This window comes from Pseudophryne corroboree, chromosome 2 (assembly GCF_028390025.1).
Source record: "Pseudophryne corroboree isolate aPseCor3 chromosome 2, aPseCor3.hap2, whole genome shotgun sequence".
In the NCBI taxonomy this organism is placed as follows: Eukaryota; Metazoa; Chordata; class Amphibia; order Anura; family Myobatrachidae; genus Pseudophryne; species Pseudophryne corroboree.
Window position 1 is genome coordinate 211,685,970 of NC_086445.1, and position 24,730 is coordinate 211,710,699.

General features: G+C 48.4%; 1 protein-coding gene across 2 annotated transcripts in view; it reads left to right on the forward strand.

The window, feature by feature from the left end:
• TFCP2 (transcription factor CP2) overlaps positions 1-24,730 on the forward strand; it is a 298,923-nt gene that overhangs the window by 208,915 nt on the left and 65,278 nt on the right. For both annotated transcript variants that reach the window (XM_063952290.1, XM_063952289.1), the window contains exon 8: positions 11,339-11,427. In XM_063952290.1, the coding sequence (XP_063808360.1) occupies positions 11,339-11,427 (89 nt within the window). The remainder of the gene's footprint in view (positions 1-11,338; positions 11,428-24,730) is intronic.

Sequence of the window (24,730 nt, forward strand, 5' to 3'; positions counted from 1 at the left end):
GTTTATCCTGTATGCATCCAACAAGCTGGGTGCTCCTGCTTCAAAGCAAACCATTGCTCGCTGGATCTGTAGCACGATTCAGCAGGCTCATTCTGCGGCTGGTTTGCCGCATCCAAAATCAGTGAAAGCCCATTCCACAAGGAAAGTGGGCTCTTCTTGGGCGGCTGCCCGAGGGGTCTCTGCATTACAGCTTTGCCGAGCAGCTACTTGGTCGGGTACAAACACATTTGCTAAGTTCTACAAGTTTGATACCCTGGCTGAGGAGGACCTTGTGTTTGCCCATTAGGTGCTGCAGAGTCATCCGCACTCTCCCGCCCATTTGGGAGCTTTGGTATAATCCCCATGGTCCTTACGGAGTCCCCAGCATCCACTAGGACGTTAGAGAAAATAAGATTTTACTCACCGGTAAATCTATTTCTCGTAGTCCGTAGTGGATGCTGGGCGCCCGTCCCAAGTGCGGACTTTCTGCAATACGTGTATATAGTTATTGCTTAATAAAGGGTTATGTTATGTGGGCATCCATTGTTTGATGCTCTGTTGTTGTTCATACTGTTGACTGGGTAAGTTTATCACAAGTTATACGGTGTGATTGGTGTGGCTGGTGTGAGTCTTACCCTGGATTCCAAAATCCTTTCCTTGTAATGTCAGCTCTTCCGGGCACAGTTTCCTTAACTGGGGTCTGGAGGAGGGGCATAGAGGGAGGAGCCAGTGCACACCAGTAGTACTAAATCTTTCTTGGAGTGCCCAGTCTCCTGCGGAGCCCGTCTATTCCCCATGGTCCTTACGGAGTCCCCAGCATCCACTACGGACTACGAGAAATAGATTAACCGGTGAGTTAAATCTTATTTTTTTTCCCCTACTTAGCAGTGATCCCACATTATCCACTGTTTCCTGTGATTGCCCTGTGATCTCACTACTGGGTGACGGCTGGACATACACTTATCCATCCCATCTGTGTAAACTCGGTTTGTTGGGTCATTAAGACCGTTGATCATGGATGTCCTTGATGACTTTTTTTGTTCTCTACCACTCACCACGCACCCCAATATTCACATTGTTTGAAATTAATATACTTAGGCTCAACACAGTAATCTATTCTTCTAAGTTTCTTGGCCGTAAGAGACTATTCTATTTATTTTTCTTTGTACTAAGTGGCCTTGCCCCCTGTCACTAGGCATTTCCTTTTTCCTTTCTCTTGGCTCAGCAGGAGTTCCTCTTTCTCCCTTGTGTATTTTCCACTCCCTCTGTCAGAGACAGTATACCTTCTACTATACCCATGGGGCTCAAATGTCAATTGGCTAAATTGCCCCAGGTGACGCACGCTTGTCCATGTCGCATCTATGCAAGGATGGCTTTATTACTGGTCTCAACATCTGTTGCCTTGGCGATCTTGCAGGCAGGCATTACCACGTTTTCATGGACTGATCACGCAGGTATATTTGCACATATTGATTTGTATAGACCATGTCACACTTTATGAAAATGGCACCTAGATGATACTGTTATTGAACCCTTCCACACACAGATTAAATCTACTATCTTAGAATTTTTCTAACACAACTAGTCAGGAAAGATGTCAGCTGGGATAATTTGTGAAGCCTATTATGCTACTTTACAAGGTAGACAAAATAGCATTAAGTGGAAGCGAGCAAACCAAGAAATCACTTCCTTTGAAGTCGAATTAGCTTGATTTCTCTACATGTACAAGCAGACAACTTTGTCTAACTCAGAGGCCAACTAAATGCCTTACTGTCATGTAGACTGGCAGCTATTCTGAAAAATCTACAACAAAGCTGGCAAAGCGGTCTCGAGCTTGGCTGGCAAGCACACACAAAGAAGGGCTTTGGGAATGATACATAAGAGCTAATTGAGTAGCTCTGGGAGATTTACCTATGACCTACAAGATATTGTGTGGGAGTTTCACATTTACGATCAAGAATTTTACAATTTGCCGCTGGAAACTCCCCCCTCATCCACCCCTTCCCCGTGTTCAGACAGTGCCCTCCCTCTTCTCATTCTTACCTGCTAACCTCCTCCCACGCATCACTGAGCAGCAGGCACCAGCACTTAACTCAAAAAAAAAAAGTGTGTGCGCAATCCCTGGCACTTTTTCTGATTTTCATTTATTTATTTTCTAAATAAAATATTTAGTGCCTTTTTTTGACCCGGCAACAATGTTGGCTGACATCGCTGTATTACCAAAGTACTTACTATAAAGCCGTACTCGGTATACTGAATGTGAATAATAAGACATAAGCTAAGATGCTAGTAAACAGACGACTGAGGCCTCTCCTTCCTCACCTGATCCACCCGGACCAGGTGGGGTACATAACTGTCCTCCAAGTTTTGGATAACACCAGACGGAACAATCGCCTATTGTTCTGAATTTAGATTCAGAAAAAGCATTCAACTGACCATTCACATTTAGGGTCTTGGTCGATGGGCTTCGGCTGGAAATTCTTTTGGTTTTACGGCCCTGTATAAAAAAACCTAGAGCATCCCTGGCCAACCTGTTGCTCTCCAGCTGCGTTGAAACTAAAAGTCCCAGCATGCCCTGTCACAGTTTTGCTGTTAGGGTATGCTAAAACTGTGGCAAAGCATGCTGGGATGTGTAGTTCCACAACAGTTGGAGAGCAACAGGTAGGCCAGGCCTAACCTAGAGCTTTGGTGAAAGCTGGTGGAATTGCCATATCTCTCTCCCCCTTCTCTTAGCGGCAGGGGTGTATTTTATCCCCTTTAATTTTCGCTCTAGTCATCGCCCTGTTTGTCGAGAATCTTGGTCTCTTTGATTATAACCAAGATTATAGTGAAGTAGATAGAAGATTAAGGCAGCCTCTCAGGGTACAAAATTAATAACAGAAAACGCAGGTCTTAGACTTGTCCAGAGACCTTGAATTTGTGTTAGAACAGGGTTTTCTGTTTTAAGTGAAAATGGCACCAGATTAAATATCTAAGAGTCAACATCACTAAGAATGAACCGCTATTTCTGCAGCGGGGTACACTGTGTTCCACAGGGAAAACATTGGGGTGTAGAGATGGATCTTGATCCAGAGACACCAACAGGCTAAAGCTTTAGACTGTCCCAGGATGCATTGTGGCTTCTGGGAGTGGACAACTGGGAAGCAGACTTCCTCAGCAGACACGATCTCCATCCGGGGAATGGGGCCTCAAAATCTGTCGTTGGGGCGTGCCTCTAATAGACATGATGGCCTCACGTCTCAACAAGAAACTTCGGAGGTACTGTTCCAGGTCCAGAAACCCACAAGCAATGGCGGTGGGTGCCCTGGTAACTCCGTGGGTGTTCCCGTCAGTGTATGTGTTCCCTCCACTTCCACTCATTCCAAGAATCCTAAAGCTCATAAATAGAACAAGGGTTTGGGCAATTCTCATCGCTCCGGACTGGCCAAGAAGGGCTTGGTACCCGGATCTTCTGGATCTCCTGCTGGAAGAACCGTGGCCTCTTCCTCTTCGCGAGGACCTTCTGCAACAAGGGCTTATCAGGATTTACGGCGGCTACGTTTGACAGCATGGCGGTTGAACGCCAGATCTTAGCCCGTAAGGGTATTCCGTGCAAGGTTATTCCTACCCTGATACAGGCTAGGAAAGGTTTAACGTCTAAACATTACCATCGCATTTGGAAAAAATGTGTCTTGGTGTGAATCCAAGAAATTTCCTACGGTGGAATTTCAACTTGGATGTTTCTGCTCTTCCTGCAAGCAGGTGTGGATATGGGTCTGCATTTGAGATCCATAAAGGGCCAGATGTAGGCCTTATCTATATTTTTCCATAAACAATTGGCTGCCCTCCCTGAGGTTCAGACCGTTTTCAAAGGGATTCTGCACATCCAGCCTCCCTTTTTGGCACCGATGGCACCCTGTGATCTTAACGTGGTATTGCATTTCCTTCAATCGGATTGGTTTGAGCCATTACATGAAGTTGAGGTCAAGTTTCTCACGTGGAAGGTTGTCACTTTGTTTGCCTTAGCTTCTGATCGACGTGTGTCAGAGTTGGGTGCTTTATCCTGTAAAAGTCCCTATTTAATTTTCCATGAAGATAAAGCTGAGCGGAGTTCTTTGAAGATCTATGTGAAGAGGACTGCTCGTCACAGAAAATCGGACTCTTTGTTTGTCCTGTATGATCCCAAGAAAATTGGGTGTCATGCTTCTAAGCAGACGATTTCACGCTGGATTAGGTTCACTATCCAGCATGCATAATCTACGGCAGGATTGCCGTGTCCAAAATCCGTTAAGGCCCACTCTACTGGTAAGGTGGGTTCTTCCTGGGCGGCTGCCTGGGGTGTTTTGTCTTTAAAACTTTGCAGAGCGGCTACTTGGTCAGGGTCGAACACGTTTGCTAAGTTCTACAAGTTCGATACTTTGGCCTCTGAGGACCTAACGTTTGGTTAATCAGTTCTGCAGGAACCTCCGCGCTCTCCCTCCCGTACTGGGAGCTTTGGTACATCCCCATGGTACTAATGTGGACCCCAGCATCCTCTAGGATGTAAGAGAAAATAGGATTTTAATTACCTACCAGTAAATAATTTTCTCGTAGTCCGCAGAGGATGCTGGGCGCCCGCCCAGCGCTTTGTGATCCTGCAGTAGTTACTTAGTTCAGTACTGCTTGGTTCTTGGTTAAGTACTGCTTTTGTTAGTTGGTTAAGTAATGTTTCAGCTTTTGCTGAGTTTCAAGTTCGTTAGCTTGGTTTGCCTTGTTTGTATGTGTGAGCTGGTATGAATCTCGCCACTATCTGTATGTAATCCTTATCTCGAAGATGTTTGTCTCCTTGGGCACAGTTTCTAGACTGAGTCTGGTAGGAGGGGCATAGCGGGAGGAGCCAGCCCACACACTCAAACTCTTAAAGTGCCAATGGCTCCTGGTGGACCCGTCTATACCCCATGGTACTAATGTGGACCCCGGCATCCTCTACGGACTACGAGAAAATAAGAATTTACTTACCGATAATTCTATTTCTCGTAGTCCGTAGTGGATGCTGGGAACTCCGTAAGGACAATTGGGAATAGCGGCTCCGCAGGAGACTGGGCACAAAAGTAAAGCTTTAGGACTACCTGGTGTGCACTGGCTCCTCCCCCTATGACCCTCCTCCAAGCCTCAGGATACTGTGCCCGGACGAGCGTACACAATAAGGAAGGATCTTGAATCCCGGGTAAGACTCATACCAGCCACACCAATCACACCGTACAACCTGTGATCTGAACCCAGTTAACAGCATGATAACAGAGGAGCCTCTGAAAAGAAGGCTCACAACAACAATAACCCGATTTTTGTAACAATAACTATGTACAAGTATTGCAGACAATCCGCACTTGGGATGGGCGCCCAGCATCCACTACGGACTACGAGAAATAGAATTATCGGTAAGTAAATTCTTATTTTCTCTGACGTCCTAGTGGATGCTGGGAACTCCGTAAGGACCATGGGGATTATACCAAAGCTCCCAAACGGGCGGGAGAGTGCGGATGACTGCAGCACCGAATAAGAGAACTCCAGGTCCTCCTCAGCCAGGGTATCAAATTTGTAGAATTTAGCAAACGTGTTTGCCCCTGACCAAGTAGCTGCTCGGCAAAGTTGTAAAGCCGAGACCCCTCGGGCAGCCGCCCAAGATGAGCCCACCTTCCTTGTGGAATGGGCTTTTACAGATTTTGGCTGTGGCAGGCCTGCCACAGAATGTGCAAGCTGAATTGTACTACAAATCCAACGAGCAATAGTCTGCTTAGAAGCAGGAGCACCCAGCTTGTTGGGTGCATACAGGATAAACAGCGAGTCAGATTTTCTGACTCCAGCCGTCCTGGAAACATATATTTTCAGGGCCCTGACTACGTCCAGCAACTTGGAGTCCTCCAAGTCCCCAGTAGCCGCAGGTACCACAATAGGCTGGTTCAGGTGAAACGCTGAAACCACCTTAGGGAGAAATTGAGGACGAGTCCTCAATTCTGCCCTATCCGTATGAAATATTAGGTAAGGGCTTTTATAGGACAAAGCCGCCAATTCTGACACGCGCCTGGCTGAAGCCAGGGCCAACAGCATTACCACTTTCCATGTGAGATATTTTAAATCCACAGTGATAAGGGGTTCGAACCAATGTGACTTTAGGAACCCCAAAACCACATTGAGATCCCAAGGTGCCACCGGAGGCACAAAAGGAGGCTGTATATGCAGTACCCCTTTGACAAACGTCTGAACTTCAGGAACTGAAGCCAGCTCTTTTTGGAAGAAAATCGACAGGGCCGAAATTTGAACCTTAATGGACCCTAATTTTAGGCCCATAGACAGTCCTGTTTGCAGGAAATGCAGGAAACGACCCAGTTGAAATTCCTCTGTAGGGGCCTTCCTGGCCTCGCACCACGCAACATATTTACGCCAAATACGATGATAATGTTGTGCGGTTACTTCCTTCCTGGCCTTGATCAGGGTAGGGATAACTTCATCCGGAATGCCTTTTTCCTTCAGGATCCGGCGTTCAACCGTTATGCCGTCAAACGCAGCCGCGGTAAGTCTTGGAACAGACAGGGTCCCTGCTGGAGCAGGTCCCTTCTTAGAGGTAGAGGCCACGGGTCCTCTGTGAGCATCTCTTGAAGTTCCGGGTACCAAGTCCTTCTTGGCCAATCCGGAGCCACGAGTATAGTTCTTACTCCTCTCCGTCTTATAATTCTCAGTACCTTGGGTATGAGAGGCAGAGGAGGGAACACATACACTGACTGGTACACCCACGGTGTTACCAGAGCGTCCACTGCTATTGCCTGAGGGTCTCTTGACCTGGCGCAATACCTGTCTAGTTTTTTGTTGAGACGGGACGCCATCATGTCCACCTTTGGTTTTTCCCAACGGTTTACAATCATGTGGAAGACTTCTGGATGAAGTCCCCACTCTCCCGGGTGGAGGTCGTGTCTGCTGAGGAAGTCTGCTTCCCAGTTGTCCACTCCCGATGATTTTTCCGCCCAGCGAAGAATCCTTGCAGCTTCTGCCATTGCCCTCCTGCTTCTCGTGCCGCCCTGTCTGTTTACGTGGGCGACTGCCGTGATGTTGTCCGACTGGATCAACACCGGCTGACCCTGAAGCAGAGGTCTTGCTTGGCTTAGAGCATTGTAAATGGCCCTTAGTTCCAGGATATTTATGTGAAGTGACGTTTCCAGGCTTGACCCACAAGCCCTGGAAATTTCTTCCCTGTGTGACTGCTCCCCAGCCTCTCAGGCTGGCATCCGTGGTCACCAGGATCCAGTCCTGAATGCCGAATCTGCGGCCCTCTAGAAGATGAGCACTCTGCAACCACCACAGGAGAGACACTCTTGTCCTTGGGGACAGGGTTATCCGCTGATGCATGTGAAGATGCGATCCGGACCATTTGTCCAGCAGATCCCACTGAAATGTTCTTGCGTGGAATCTGCCGAATGGAATCGCTTCGTAGGAAGCCACCATTTTTCCCAGGACCCTTGTGCATTGATGCACTGAGACCCGGTCTGGTTTCAGGAGGTTTCTGACTAACTCGGATAACTCCCTGGCTTTTTCTTCCGGAAGAAACACCTTTTTCTGGACTGTGTCCAGAATCATCCCTAGGAACAGCAGACGTGTCGTCGGAATCAGCTGTGATTTTGGGATATTTAGAATCCACCCGTGCTGTCGTAACACTACTTGAGATAGTGCTACTCCGACTACTAACCGTTCCTTGGATCTTGCCCTTATCAGGAGATCGTCCAAGTAAGGGATAATTAAGACGCCTTCTCTTCGAAGGAGTATCATCATTTCGGCCATTACCTTGGTAAAGACCCGGGGTGCCGTGGACAATCCAAACGGCAGCGTCTGAAACTGATAGTGACAGTTCTGTACCACAAACCTGAGGTACCCTTGGTGAGAAGGGTAAATTGGGACATGGAGGTAAGCATCCTTGATGTCCAGAGACACCATATAGTCCCCTTCTTCCAGGTTCGCGATCACTGCTCTGAGTGACTCCATCTTGAACTTGAACCTTTGTATGTAAGTGTTCAAAGATTTCAGATTTAAAATAGGTCTCACCGAGCCATCCGGCTTCGGTACCACAAATAGCGTTGAATAATACCCCTTGCCTTGTTGCAGGAGGGGTACCTTGATTATCACCTGCTGAGAATACAGCTTGTGAATGGCCTCCAATACCGCCTCCCTGTCGGAGGGAGACGTCGGTAAAGCAGACTTTAGGAACCGGCGAGGGGGAGGTGTCTCGAATTCCAATTTGTACCCCTGAGATACCACCTGAAGGACCCAGGGGTCTACCTGCGAGTGAGCCCACTGCGCGCTGAAATTCTTGAGACGTGCCCCCACCGTGCCTAAGTCCGCTTGTAAAGCCCCAGCGTCATGCTGAGGACTTGGCAGAAGCGGGAGAGGGCTTCTGTTCTTGGGGATTGGCTGTCTGTTGCAGCCTTTTTCCCCTTCCTCTGCCCCGGGGCAGAAATGAGGAGCCTTTCGCTCGCTTGCCCTTATGGGGACGAAAGGACTGCGCCTGATAATACGGCGTCTTCTTATGTTGAGAGGCGACCTGGGGTAAAAATGTGGATTTCCCAGCTGTTGCCGTGGCCACCAGATCTGACAGACCTACCCCAAATAACTCCTCCCCTTTATAAGGCAATACTTCCATATGCCGTTTGGAATCCGCATCACCTGACCACTGTCGCGTCCATAACCCTCTTCTGGCAGAAATGGACAGCGCACTTACTCTTGATGCCAGTCGGCAAATATCCCGCTGTGCATCACACATATATAGAAATGCATCTTTTAAATGCTCTATAGTCAGTAATATACTGTCCCTGTCTAGGGTATCAATATTTTCAGTCAGGGAATCCGACCAAGCCAAACCAGCACTGCACATCCAGGCTGAGGCGATTGCTGGTCGCAGTATAACACCAGTATGTGTGTAAATACATTTTAGGATACCTTCCTGCTTTCTATCAGCAGGATCCTTAAGGGCGGCCGTCTCAGGAGAGGGTAGATCCACCTGTTTTGATAAGCGTGTGAGTGCTTTATCCACCCTAGGGGGTGTTTCCCAACGCGCCCTAATCTCTGGCGGGAAAGGATATAATGCCAATAATTTTTTAGGAATTATCAGTTTTTTATCGGGGGAAACCTACGCTTCATCACACACCTCATTTAATTCCTCAGATTCAGGAAAAACTACTGGTAGTTTTTTCTCACCGAACATAATACCCTTTTTAGTGGTATTAGTATTATCAGAAATATGTAAAACATTTTTCATTGCCTCAATCATGTAACGTGTGGCCCTACTGGAAGTCACGTTTGTCTCTTCCCCGTCGACACTGGAGTCAGTATCCGTGTCGACGTCTGTATCTACCATCTGAGGTAACGGGCGTTTTAGAGCCCCTGATGGCTTTTGAGACGCCTGGACAGGCACAAGCTGAGTAGCCGGCTGTCTTATGTCGTCAACTGTCTTTTGCAAAGAGCTGACACTGTCACGTAATTCCTTCCATAAGATCATCCACTCAGGTGTCGACTCCCTAGGGGGTGACATCTCTATTATAGGCACTTGCTCCGCCTCCACATCATTTTCCTCCTCATACATGTCGACACAACGTACCGACACACAGCACACACACAGGGAATGCTCTGACAGAGGACAGGACCCCACTAGCCCTTTGGGGAGACAGAGGGAGAGTATGCCAGCACACACCAGAGCGCTATATATATACAGGGATAACCTTAAATAAGTGTTTTTCCCCCTTATAGCTGCTATTTGTAATTATTACGCCAATTAGTGCCCCCCTCTCTTTTTTACCCTGTTTCTGTAGTGCAGGACTGCAGGGGAGAGTCAGGGAGACGTCCTTCCAGCGGAGCTGTGAGGGAAAATGGCGCCTGTGTGCTGAGGAGATAGGCTCCGCCCCCTTCTCGGCGGCCTTTTCTCCCGCTTTTATGTGGAATCTGGCAGGGGTTAAAATTCATCCATATAGCCCTGGGGGCTATATGTGATGTATTTTCGCCAGCCAAGGTGTTTCTATTGCTGCTCAGGGCGCCCCCCCCCTAGCGCCCTGCACCCTCAGTGACCGGAGTGTGAAGTGTGCTGAGGAGCAATGGCGCACAGCTGCAGTGCTGTGCGCTACCTTGGTGAAGACAGGATGTCTTCTGCCGCCGATTTTCCGGACCTCTTCTTGCTTCTGGCTCTGTAAGGGGGCCGGCGGCGCGGCTCTGGGACCGGACTCCGAGGCTGGGCCTGTGTTCGGTCCCTCTGGAGCTAATGGTGTCCAGTAGCCTAAGAAGCCCAATCCACTCTGCACGCAGGTGAGTTCGCTTCTTCTCCCCTTAGTCCCTCGATGCAGTGAGCCTGTTGCCAGCAGGTCTCACTGAAAATAAAAAACCTAAAACTAAACTTTCACTAAGAGCTTAGGAGAGCCCCTAGTGTGCACCCTTCTCGGTCGGGCACAAAAATCTAACTGAGGCTTGGAGGAGGGTCATAGGGGGAGGAGCCAGTGCACACCAGGTAGTCCTAAAGCTTTACTTTTGTGCCCAGTCTCCTGCGGAGCCGCTATTCCCCATGGTCCTTACGGAGTTCCCAGCATCCACTAGGACGTCAGAGAAAAGTATTTACCAGTAGGTAATTAAAATCCTATGCTTCCCTCCTTTACAGACGGGCAGGAAAAATTATCCATCCCACACCAATACTTACAATTTCAACATATTCACTCTGATACATAGACGATTGACAGATAGGGCCCTGACTACCTGTGAATTCACTGACATTAGTGGGCACTGGTACTAAGGGCTATATTTACTAATATTCAATATTTATCTAATAACCTCCCCAAAGGACCTGGCCAAGCACCCCCCCCTCCCCCCCCCCCCCCCTTTCCTCTCTTACCTCTGGCTACACTGCTATCAATATGTTTTTGCATGTCTTCATCAGTGGTCAAGCGATTCCTGCTATTCTCGGGATGTTAAACGTTGAGTTAAATCGCACAGAAAAAGAGGCAGCACTTATGTCTGATACCTATTTGTATCACATTGTTACGTTGATTTTTTCAATTGACCTCTTCTGTATTGTCTGTCTGTCCTGCAAACAAAATGCATTTTTTTAACAAGCAACTCCCTACATCTAAAATGAGACATGCATTTAAAACAAGTTACTGCAGCTAATGCTGGTAATATTTATGATTTCAAAAGGTCTAAAAACTTGCTACAGATTTTTTTTCTAAAAACAAAACGCAGTAAAAACTATCCCGTGTCTCAGTTGATTTGTTAACCACTAGGTAATAAATTTCTGGACATTTGTTCAGGATTATATAACATTACAAGCAAGCATGGTCTACTAGTGTAACGTAATGGGTGTGACCTTTGTCATTCACAGTGCTCACCGTGGCCAGAGATCACATATGTTCCAAATGCGCCCTCTCCTGGATTTAACAGCTCACACAATAGTTTTACAATTGGGGAAGGGTAAGTTGTCTCTGCTTTCTCAGTTACATTGTTGATTTCATTTATTGGGACTGGTGATGTAGTATGTAATATTTATGTGTTTATTTTTAAATACTAGAAACATATGAACAGTCTGTAGTTTTTATGGCCCTGTTATCCTGGGGTTTACCGCTCTTGGTAGTGACAATAGTTGAATAGCGGCTAATTGAATCTGCCACTTAGAGGCAGCTTACGTTGCATGCCTCTCTGGCTATTATTGTAGGCTGATTCTGCTTGCACATCCATTTTCTGTCAGCAGAAATCTGTATGTGAGGTATATATCCAGCAGAGCCTCGGTACAGTTTTCAATGGCACTCACGTGACTCGATTGAACCCGTGGGGGTGGGGTTCAACACTTGCCTCTTGCCGGGAAGAGATTTCTTTTATGATTCGCTTAACTTTGCATGGACTTCTGCTTTCATAGGCAGAAACCAAAATACATCAGTCTGTAGAATATCTTGGCAATTCACCTTTTTATTTTGGTCTGTATTGTTGCTCCATCCTCATAATTACAATCTAGTTTGTTTGTTTGTTTTTCTCTAACGTCCTAAGTGGATGCTGGGGACTCCGTAAGGACCATGGGGAACAGCGGCTCCGCAGGAGACTGGGCACATCTAAAGAAAGCTTTAGGATTAACTGGTGTGCACTGGCTCCTCCCCCCATGACCCCCCTCCAAGCCTCAGTTAGATTTCTGTGCCCGACGAGAAGGGTGCACACTAGGGGCTCTCCTGAGCTTCTTAGTGAAAGTTTTAGTTTAGCTTTGTTATTTTCAGTGAGACCTGCTGGCAACAGGCTCACTGCATCGAGGGACTAAGGGGAGAAGAAGCGAACTCACCTGCGTGCAGAGTGGATTGGGCTTCTTGGCTACTGGACATTAGCTCCAGAGGGACGATCACAGGTTCAGCCTGGATGGGTCCCGGAGCCGCGCCGCCGGCCCCCTTACAGAGCCAGAAGAGCGAAGAGGTCCGGAAAATAAGAATTTACTCACCGGTAATTCTATTTCTCGTAGTCCGTAGTGGATGCTGGGAACTCCGTAAGGACCATGGGGAATAGCGGGCTCCGAAGGAGGCTGGGCACTCTAGAAAGATCTTAGACTACCTGGTGTGCACTGGCTCCTCCCACTATGACCCTCCTCCAAGCCTCAGTTAGGTACTGTGCCCGGACGAGCGTACACAATAAGGAAGGATTTTGAATCCCGGGTAAGACTCATACCAGCCACACCAATCACACCGTACAACTCGTGATATGAAACACAGTTAACAGTATGAAACAATAGAGCTTCTCAACAGATGGCTCAACAATAACCCGATTTAGTTAACAATAACTATGTACAAGTATTGCAGATAAACCGCACTTGGGATGGGCGCCCAGCATCCACTACGGACTACGAGAAATAGAATTACCGGTGAGTAAATTCTTATTTTCTCTAACGTCCTAGTGGATGCTGGGAACTCCGTAAGGACCATGGTGATTATACCAAAGCTCCCAAACGGGCGGGAGAGTGCGGATGACTCTGCAGCACTGAATGAGAGAACTCCAGGTCCTCCTCAGCCAGGGTATCAAATTTGTAGAATTTTGCAAACGTGTTTGCCCCTGACCAAGTAGCTGCTCGGCAAAGTTGTAAAGCCGAGACCCCTCGGGCAGCCGCCCAAGATGAGCCCACCTTCCTTGTGGAATGGGCATTGACAGATTTTGGCTGTGGCAGGCCTGCCACAGTATGTGCAAGCTGAATTGTACTACAAATCCAACGAGCAATAGTCTGCTTAGAAGCAGGAGCACCCAGCTTGTTAGGTGCATATAGGATAAACAGCGAGTCAGATTTTCTGACTCTAGCCGTTCTGGAAACATATATTTTCAGTGCCCTGACAACGTCTAGCAACTTGGAGTCCTCCAAGTCCCTAGTAGCCTAGGCACCACAATAGGCTGGTTCAGGTGAAACGCTGACACCACCTTTGGGAGAAACTGGGGACGAGTCCTCAATTCTGCCCTATCCATATGGAAAATCAAATAAGGGCTTTTACAAGACAAAGCCGCCAACTTTGATACTCGCCTGGCAGAAGCCAAGGCCAATAACATAACCACCTTCCACGTGAGATATTTCAGATCCACGGTTTTTAGTGGTTCAAACCAATGTGATTTTAAGAAACTCAACACCACGTTGAGATCCCAAGGTGCCACAGGAGGCACAAACGGGGGCTGACTCTGCAGCACTCCTTTTATAAATGTCTGAACTTCAGGTACTGAAGCTAGTTCTTTTTTAAAGAAAATCGACAGAGCCGAGATCTGTACCTTAATGGAACCCAATTTAAGGCCCATAGTCACTCCTGCTTGCAGGAAATGCAGAAATCGACCTAGTTGAAATTCCTCTGTTGGGGCCCTTTCGGCCTCACACCATGCAACATATTTTCGCCATATGCGGTGATAATGAGTTGCTGTAACCTCTTTCCTGGCTTTAGTAAGCGTAGGAATGACTTCCTCCGGAATGCCCTTTTCCTTCAGGATCCGGCGTTCAACCGCCATGCCGACAAACGCAGCCGCGGTAAGTCTTGGAACAGACAGGGCCCCTGCTGCCGCAGGTCCTGTCTGAGTGGCAGAGGCCATGGGTCCTCTGATATAAATTCTTGAAGTTCTGGGTACCAAGCTCTTCTTGGCCATCCACGAGTATCGTTCTTACTCCTCGCCTTCTTATTATTCTCAGTACCTTTGGTATGAGAGGCAGAGGGGAGAACACATAAACCGACTGGTACACCCACGGTGTTACCAGAGCGTCCATAGCTATCGCCTGAGGGTCCCTTGACCCGGTGCAATATCTTTTATAGCTTTTTGTTGAGGCGGGACGCCATCATGTCCACCTGTGGCCTTTCCCAATGGTGTACAATCCTATTGGAAGACTTCTGGAGGAAGTCCCCATTCTCCCGGGTGGAGGTCGTGTCTGTTGAGAAGATCTGCTTCCCAGTTGTCCACTCCGGGAATGAGCACTGCTGACAGTGCTAACACATGATTTCTCTGACGTCCTAGTGGATGCTGGGAACTCCGTAAGGACCATGGGGAATAGCGGCTCCGCAGGAGACAGGGCACATCTAAAGAAAGCTTTAGGATCACCTGGTGTGCACTGGCTCCTCCCCCTATGACCCTCCTCCAAGCCTCAGTTAGATTTTCTGTGCCCGACGAGAAGGGTGCACACTAGGGGCTCTCCTGAGCTCTTTGTGAAAGTTTTAGTTTAGGTTTATTATTTTCAGTGAGACCTGCTGGCAACAGGCTCACTGCATCGAGGGACTAAGGGGAGAAGAAGCGAACTCACCTGCGTGCAGAGTGGATTGGGCTTCTTAGGCTACTGGACATTAGCTCCAGAGGGACGATCACAGGTTCAGCCTGGATGGGTCACCGGAGCCGCGCCGCCGGCCCCCTTACAGAGCCAGAAGAGCGAAGAGGTCCGGAAAAATCGGCGGCAGAAGACTTTCCTGTCTTCAGATAAAGGTAGGCGCACAGCACCGCAGCTGTGCGCCATTGCTCTCAGCACACTTCACACTCTGGTCACTGAGGGTGCAGGGCGCTGGGGGGGCAGCGCCCTGAGACGCAATAAATCGATAGAAAACCTTTTATGGCTAAAATAAATGCATCACATATAACTCCTGGGCTATATGGATGCATTTAACCCCTGCCAAAACATACAAGAAAACGGATGATAAGGACGCCGAGAAAGGGGCGGAGCCTATCTCCTCAGCACACTGGCGCCATTTTCCCTCACAGCTCAGTTGGAGGGAAGCTCCCTGGCTCTCCCCTGCAGTCACTACACTACAGAAAGGGGTTAAAAAAGAGAGGGGGGCACAAATTAGGCGCAGTATAAACAATACAGCAGCTATAAAGGGAAAAACACTTATATAAGGTTATCCCTGTATATATATAGCGCTCTGGTGTGTGCTGGCAAACTCTCCCTCTGTCTCCCCAAAGGGCTAGTGGGGTCCTGTCCTCTATCAGAGCATTCCCTGTGTGTGTGCTGTGTGTCGGTACGTTTGTGTCGACATGTATGAGGAGAAAAATGATGAGGAGACGGAGTAGAGTGTCTGTAATAGTGTTGTCACCCCCTGGGGGGTCGACACCTGAGTGGATGTACTGTTGAAATTGCGTGACAGTGTCAGCTTTGTATAAAAGACAGTGGTTGACATGAGACAGCCGGCTACTCAGCTTGTGCATGTCCAGACGTCTCATACAGGGGCTCTAAAGCGCCCGTTACCTCAGATACAGACGCCGACACGGATACTGACTCCTGTGTCGACGGTGAAGAGACAACCGTGATTTCCAATAGGGCCACACATTGCATGATTGAGGCAATGGAAAAAGTTTACACTCTTCTGATAATATAAATACCACCAAAAAAAGGGGTATTATGTTGGTGAGGAAAAACTTCCTGTAGTTTTCCTGAATCTGAGAAATAAAATGAGGTGTGTGATGATGCGTGGGTTTCCCCCCGATAACAATTGATAATTTCTAAAAAGTTATTGGCAGTATACCTTTTCCCGCCAGAGGTTAGGGTGCGTTGGGAAACACCCCCTAGGGGGGGATAAGGCGCTCACACGCTTGTAAGAACAAGGGCTCTACCCTCTCTGGAGATGGCCGCCCTTAGGGATCCTGCTGATAGAAAGCAGGAGGGTATCCTAAAATGTATTTACACACATACTGGTGTTATACTGCGACCAGCAATCGCCTCAGCCTGGATGTGCAGTGCTGGGTTGGCGTGGTCGGATTCCCTGACTGGAAATTTGATATCCTAGATAAGGACAGTATATTATTGCCTATAGAGCAATTAAAAGATGCATTTCTATATATGCATGATGCACAGCGGAATATTTGCCGACTGGCATCAAGTATAAGTGCGTTGTCCAATTATACCAGTAAAGTGGTCAGGTGATGCGGATTCCAAACGGCATTTGGAAGTATTGCCTTAAAAAAAAAAAAAAAAGGATGTACCCCAGGTCGCCTCTCAAAATAAGACGCCGTATTATCAGGCGCAGTCCTGGTTGGCAAGCGGACAAAAGGGTTCCTCTTTTCTGCTCGTGACAGAGGGAGAGGAAAATGGCTGCAGAGATCAGCCAGTTCCCAGGAACAGAAACCCTTTTCCGCCTCTGCCAAGCCCTCAGTATGACGCTAGGGCTTTACAAGTTCAGGCACGGTGGGGGCCCGTTCTCAATGAATTTCAGTGCGCAGTGGGCTCACTCGCAAGTAGACCCCTGGATCCTTCAGGTTATATTTCAGGGGTACAAATTGGAATTCGAGACGTATTCCCCTCGCCGTTTCCAAAAGTCTGTTTTACCGACGTCTCCCGCTGACAGGGAGGCAGTTTTGGAAGCCATTCACAAGCTGTATTCCCAGCAGGTGATAATTAAGGTACCCCTCCTGCAACAGGGAACGGGGTATTATTCCACACTATTGTGGTACTGAAGCCAGACGGCTCGGTGAGACCGATTTTAAAATCTAAAATCTTTGAACACTTACATACAGAGGTTCAAATTCAAAATTGAGTCACTCAGAGCAGTGATTGCAAACCTGGAAGAAGGGGACTACATGATGTCTCGGGACATCAAGGATGCTTACCTTCATGTCAAAATTTACCCTTCTCACCAAGGGTATCTCAGGTTATGGTACAGAACTGTCACTATCAGTTCAGACGCTGCCGTAGGGATGGTCCACGGCACCCCGGGTCTTTACTGAAGTAATGACCGTAATGATGATATTCCTTCGAAGGAAGGGAATTTTAGTTATCCTTTACTTGGACGATTCCCTGATAAGGGTGAGATCCAGGGAACAGTTGGAGATCGGTGTAGCACTACCTCAGGTAGTGTTGCGGCAGCACGATTGGATTCTCAATATTCCAAAATCGCAGCTGGTTCCGACGACTTGTCTTCTGTTCCTAGGGATGATCCTGGACACAGTCCAGAAAGAAGGTGTTTCTCCCGGAGGAGAAAGCCAGGGAGTTATCCGAGCTAGTCAGGAACCTCCTAAAACCGAACCAAGTCTCAGTGCATCAATGCACAAGGGTTCTGGGTAAAAATGGTGGCTTCCTACGAAGCAATCCCATTCGGCAGATTCCACGCAAGACTTTCCAGTGGAACCTACTGGACAAATGGTCCGGGTCGCATCTTCAGATGCTTCAGCGGATAACCCTGTCACCAGGGACAAGGGTATCCCTCCTGTGGTGGTGACAGAGTGCTCATCTTCTAGAGGGCCGCAGATTCGGCATGCGGGACTGGGTCCTGGTGGCCACGGATGCCAGCCTGCGAGGCTGGGGAGCAGTCACACAGGGAAGGAATATCCAGGGCTTATGGTCAAGCCTGGAGACATCACTTCACATAAATGTCCTGAAGCTAAGGGCCATTTACAATGCTCTAAGCTTAGCAAGACCTCTGCTTCAAGGTCAGCCGGTGTTGATCCAGTCGGACAACATTACGGCAGTCACCCACGTAAACAGACAGGGTGCCACAAGAAGCAGGAGGGCAATGGCAGAAGCTGCAAGGATTCTTCGCGGGGCGAAAAACCATGTGATAGCACTGTCAGCAGTTTTCATTCCGGGAGTGGACAACTGGGAAGCAGTTTTCCTCAGCACGACCTCCACCCGGGAGAGTAAGGACTTCACCCAGAAGTCTTCCACATGATTATAAACCGTTGGGAAAAACTCGACAGGTATTGCGCCACGTCAAGGGACCCTCAGGCAATAGCTGTAGATGCTCTGGTAACACCGTGGGTGTACCAATCAGTGTATGGGTTCCCTCCTCTGCCTCTCATACCCAAGGTACTGAGATTGATAAGATGGAGAGGAGTAAGCACTATATTAGTGGCTCCGGATTGGCCAAGAAGGAATTGGTAACCGGAACTTCAAGAGATGCTCACGGAGGATCCGTAGCCTCTACCTCTAAGAAGGGACCTGCTCCAGCAAGGACCTTGTCTGTTCCAAGACTTACCGCGGCTGCGTTGACGGCATGGCGGTTGAACGCCGGATCCTGAAGGAAAAAGGCATTCCGGATGAAGTCATCCCTATCCTGATCAAAGCCAGGAAGGATGTAACCGCAAAACATTATCACCGCATTTGGCGAAAATATGTTGCGTGGTGCGAGGCCAGTAAGGCTCGACGGAGAAAATTCAACTGGGTCGATTCCTACATTTCCTGCAAACAGGAGTATCTATGGGCCTGAAATTGGGGTCCATTAAGGTTCAAATTTCGGCTCTGTCAATTTTCTTCCAAAAAAGAACTAGCTTCAGTCCCTGAAGTTCAGACATTTGTTAAAGGGGTACTGCATATACAGCCTCCTTTTGTGCCTTTAGTGGCACTTTTGGGATCTCCAGGTGGTTTTTGGGTTCCAAAAGTCACATTGGTTTGACACACTTAAATCTGTGGAGTTAAAATATCTCACAGAAAAAGTGGTCATGCTGTTGGCTCTGGCCTGGGCCAGGCGCGTGTCAGAATTGGTGGCTTTATCCTGTAAAAGCCCTTATCTGATTTTCCATTCGGACAGGGCGGAATTGAGGACTCGTCCTCAGTTTCTCCCTAAGGTGGTTTCAGCGTTCACCTGAACCAAACCTATTGTGGTGCCTGCGGCTACTAGGGACTTGGAGGACTCCAAGTTGCTAGACGTTGTCAGGACCCGGAAAATATATGTTTCCAGGACGGCTGGAGTCAGGAAATCTGACTCGCTGTTTATCCTCTATGCACCCAACTAGCTGGGTGCTCCTGCTTCTAAGCAGACTATTGCTCGTTGGATTTGTAGTACAATTCAGCTTGCACATTCTGTGGCAGGCCTGCCACAGCCAAAAATCTGTAAATGCCCACTCCACAAGGAAGGTGGGCTCATCTTGGGCAGCTGCCCGAGGGGTCTCGGCTTTACAACTTTGCCGAGCAGTTACTTGGTCAGGAGCAAATACGTTTGTAAAATTCTACAAATTTGATACCCTGGCTGAGGAGGACCGGGAGTTCTCTCATTGGGGGCTGCAGAGTCATCCGCACTCTCCCGCCCGTTTGGGAGCTTTGGTATAATCCCCATGGTCCTTACGGAGTTCCCAGCATCCACTAGGACGTCAGAGAAAATAAGAATTTACTTACCGATAATTCTATTTCTCGTAGTCCGTAGTGGATGCTGGGCGCCCATCCCAAGTGCGGATTGTCAGCAATACTGGTACATAATTATTGTTACCAAAAAATTTGGGTTATTGTTGTAGTGAGCCATCTTTTCGAGAGGCTTCTCTATTATCATGCTGTTAACTGGGTTCAGATCACAAGTTGTACAGTGTGATTGGTGTGGCTGGTATGAGTCTTACCCGGGATTCAAAATCCTTCCTTATTGTGTACGCTCGTCCGGGCACAGTATCCTAACTGAGGCTTGGAGGAGGGTCATAGGGGGAGGAGCCAGTGCACACCAGGTGATCCTAAAGCTTTCTTTAGATGTGCCCTGTCTCCTGCGGAGCCGCTATTCCCCATGGTCCTTACGGAGTTCCCAGCATCCACTACGGACTACGAGAAATAGAATTATCGGTAAGTAAATTCTTATTTTTCCGCCTATCGGAGAATCCTTGTGGCTTCTGCCATCGCCATCCTGCTTCTTGTGCCGCCCTGTTGGTTTACATGGGCGACTGCCGTGATGTTGTCTGATTGGATCAGTACCGGCTGGTTTTGAAGCAGAGGCCTTGCCGGCCTCAGGGCATTGTAAATGGCCCTCAGGTCCAGAATATTTATGTGTAGGGAAATAACCTGACTTGACCAAAGTCCCTGGAAATTTCTTCCCTGTGTGACTGCCTCCCAGCCTCAAAGGCTGGAATCCATGGTCACTAGGACCTAGTCCTGTATGCCGAAACTGCGGCCCTCTTGAAGATGGGCACTCTGCAGCCACCACAGTAGAGATACCCTGGTCCTTGGAGACAGGGTTATCAGCCTATGCATCGGAAGATGCGATCCGGACCACTTGTCCAACAGGTCCCTCTGAAAAGTTCTTGTATGGAACCTGCCTAATGGGATTGCTTCGTAGGAAGCTACCATTTTTCCCAGGACTCGCGTGCAATGATGCACTGCTACCTATTTTGGCTTCAGGAGGTCTCTGACTAGAGATGACAACTCCTTGGCTTTCTCCTCCGGGAGAAACACTATTTCTGGTTTATGTCCAGAACCATCCCCAGGAACAGTAGACGTGTCATAGGAACCAGCTGTGACTTTGGACTGTTTAGAATCCAACCATGCTGTTGTAGCACTTTCCAAAATAGTGCTACCCCGACTACCAACTGCTCCTTGGACCTCGCCCTTATAACGAAATTGTCCAAGTACGGGATAATTACAACTCCCTTTTTTTGAAGGAGTATCAACATCTCGGCCATTACCTTGATAAAACACCCTCGGTGCCATGTACAGTCCAAACGGCAGTGTCTGGACTTGGTAATGGTAATCCTGTACCACAAATCTGAGATACTCCTGGCGAGGATGGTAAATGGGGACATGCAGGTAAGCATCCTTGATGTCCCAGGATACCATGTAATCCCCCTCGTCCAGGCTTGGAATAACCGCCCTGAGCGATTCCATCTTGAACTTGAATTTTTGTGTTCAAGGATTTTAAATATAAAATGGGTCACACCGAACCATGCGGTTTCGGTACCCCAACCCGTGTGGAATAGTAACCCCGTCCTTGTTGAAGTAGGGGCACCTTGAGTATTACCTGCTGGGAATACCGCTTATTAATTGCCTCTAGCACAGCCTCCCTGCCTGAGGGAGTTGTCAGCAAAGCATATTTTAGGAAACGGCTGGGGGGAGACATCTCGAATTCCAGCTTGTACCCCTGAAATACTACTTGAAAGAAACAGGGATCCACCTGTGAGTGAGCCCACTAATTGCTGAAAATTTTTTAGACGGCCCCCCACCGTACCTAGCTACACCTGTGGAGCACCCGCGTCATGGTGTGGCCTCACAGGAGGCGGGGGAAGAATCTTGATTCTGGGAACAGGCTGACTGGTGCAGCTTTTTTCCCCTTGTATCTGTACAGAAAGGAAGCGCCATTTGACCCGCTTGCTTTTCTGAAGCCGAAAGGACTGTACCTTTGTCTGTGAGGAAACCTGAGGTAAAATTATTTCTTCCCAGCAGTTGCTGTGGATACGAGGTCCCAGAGACCATCCCCAAATAATTCCTCACCCTTATAAGGCTCTCTATGCGCTTTTTAAGTCAGCATCACCTGTCCAGTGTCAGGTCTCTAATACCCTCCTGACAGAATGGACATTACATTTATTTTGGATGCCAGCCGGCAAAATATCCCTCTGTGCATCCCCCATATATAAGACGACGTCTTTAATATGTTTTTATGTTTGCCAACTAGTATCCCTGTTTGACAGGGTCACCGACCACGCTGCAGCAGCACTATCTGCAGGTCTCAGTCTAGTACCTGAGTGTGTAAATACAGACTTCAGGATAGCCTCCTGTTTTTTATCAACAGGCACCTATTAAAGTGGCCGTATCCTAAGACGGCAGTGCCACCTTTTTTGACAAACGTGTGAGCGCCTTATCCACCCTAGGGGATATCTCCCAGCGTAACTTATCCACCTGGCGGGAAAGGGTACGCCATCAGTAACTTTTTATAAATTACCAGTTTCTTAACGGGGGAACCCACGCTTTCACACACTTCATTTATTCATCTGATGGGGGAACAAAACACTGCCTGTTTTTTCTCCCCAAACCTAAAACCCATTTTTAGAGGTGCTTGGGTTAAAGTCAGAAATGTATAACACATTTTTTATTGCCGGGATCACGTCACGGATGTGCCTAGTGGATTGTGTATATGTCTCCACCTTGTCGACACTGGAGTCAGACTCCGTGTCGACATCTGTGTCTGCCATCTGAGAGAGCCGGCGTTTTTGAGCCCCTGATGGCCTTTGAGACGCCTGGGCAGGCGCGGGCTGCGAAGCCGGCTGTCCCACAGCTGTTACGTCATCCACCCTTTTATATAAGGAGTTGACACTGTCGGTTAATACCTTTCACCTATCCATCCACTCTGGTGTCGGCCCCACAGGGGGCGACATCACATATATCGGCCTCTGTTCTGTCACCATATAAGCCTCCTCATTCAACATGTCGACACAGCCGTACCGACACACCGCAGACACACAGGGAATGCTCTAAACGAGGACAGGACCCACAAAAGCCCTTTGGGGGGACAGAGTAAGAGTATGCCAGCACACACCAGAGCGCTATATATATATATACAGGGACTAACTGAGTTATGTCCCTAATAGCTGCTTTTTATATAATATACTGTATACAGTGCCAATTTTAATGCCCCCCCCTCTCTTTTCCCTCTTACTGTACTGTAGAATTGCAGGGAAGAGCCAGGGAGCTTCCTTCCAGCCGAGCTGTGAGGGAAAAATGGCGCCAGTGTGCTGAGGAGATAGGCTCCGCCCCTTTTTCGCGGCCTATTCTCCCGTTTTTTATGGAATTCTGGCAGGGGTATTTACCTCATATATAGCCCCTGGGGCCATATATTGAGGTATTTTAGCCAGCCAAGATGTTTTTATTGCTGCCTCAGGGCGCCCCCCCCCAGCGCCCTGCACCCTCAGTGACCGGAGTGTGAAGTGTGTGAGAGGAGCAATGGCGCACAGCTGCAGTGCTGTGCGCTACCTTGGTGAAGACAGAGTCTTCATGCCGCCGATTTTCCGGACCATCTTCTTGCTTCTGGCTTTGTAAGGGGGACGGCGGCGCGGCTCCGGGACCGAACATCAAGGCTGGGCCTGCGGTCGATCCCTCTGGAGCTAATGGTGTCCAGTAGCCTAAGAAGCCCAATCCGGCTGCAAGCAGGCGAGTTCGCTTCTTCTCCCCTTAGTCCCTCGCTGCAGTGAGCCTGTTGCCAGCAGGTCTCACTGAAAATAACAAATTCTAAGACTATAACTTTCTAAGAGCTCAGGAGAGCCCCTAGTGTGCATCCAACCTCGGCCGGGCACGAAATCTAACTGAGGCTTGGAGGAGGGTCATAGTGGGAGGAGCCAGTGCACACCAGGTAGTCTAAGATCTTTCTAGAGTGCCCAGCCTCCTTCGGAGCCCGCTATTCCCCATGGTCCTTACGGAGTTCCCAGCATCCACTAGGACGTTAGAGAAAAATCGGCGGCAGAAGACGTTCCTGTCTTCAATAAGGTAGCGCACAGCACTGCAGCTGTGCGCCATTGCTCTCAGCACACTTCATACTCCGGTCACTGAGGGTGCAGGGCGCTGGGGGGGGGGGCGCCCTGAGACGCAATAAAACACGATAAAAATACCTTACATGGCAAAAAATGCATCACATATAGCTCCTGGGCTATATGGATGCATTTAACCCCTGCCAGAATATACAGAAAAACGGGTGATAGGCTCCGCCCCCTTTTCGGCGGCCTTATCTCCTCAGCACACTGGCGCCGTTTTCCCTCACAGCTCAGTTGGAGGGAAGCTCCCTGGCTCTTCCCTGCACTACAGAAAGGGTTAAAAAAAGAGAGGGGGGCACTAATTAGGCGCAGTATTAAAACATACAGCAGCTATAAGGGGAAAAACACTTATATAAGGTTATCCCTATATATATATATATATATATATATAGCGCTCTGGTGTGTGCTGGCATACTCTCCCTCTGTCTCCCCAAAGGGCTAGTGGGGTCCTGTCCTCTATCAGAGCATTCCCTGTGTGTGTGCTGTGTGTCGGTACGTTTGTGTCGACATGTATGAGGAGAAATGATGTGGAGACGGAGCAGAGTGTCTGTAACAGTGATGTCACCACCTAGGGGGTTGACACCTGAGTGGATGTACTGTTGAAAATTACGTGACAGTGTCAGCTCTATATAAAAAAAAAAAAACAGTGGTTGACATGAGACAGCCGGCTACTCAGCTTGTGCCTGTCCAGACGTCTCATAGGCCGTCAGGGGCTCTAAAGCGCCCGTTACCTCAGATGGCAGATACAGACGCCGACAAGGATACTGACTCCTGTGTCGACGGTGAAGAGACAACCGTGATTTCCAGTAGGGCCACACGTTACATGATTGAGACAATGGAAAATGTTTTATACATTTCTGATCATACGAGTACCACCAAAAAGGGGTATTATGTTCGGTGAGGGAAAAACTACCTGTAGTTTTCCTGAATCTGAAAAATAAAATGAGGTGTGTGATGATACGTGGGTTTCCCCCCGATAACAATTGATAATTTCTTAAAAAGTATTGGCTGTATACCCTTTCCCGCCAGAGGTTAGGGTGCGTTGGGAAACACCCCCTAGGGGGGATAAGGCGCTCACACGCTTGTAAGAACAAGG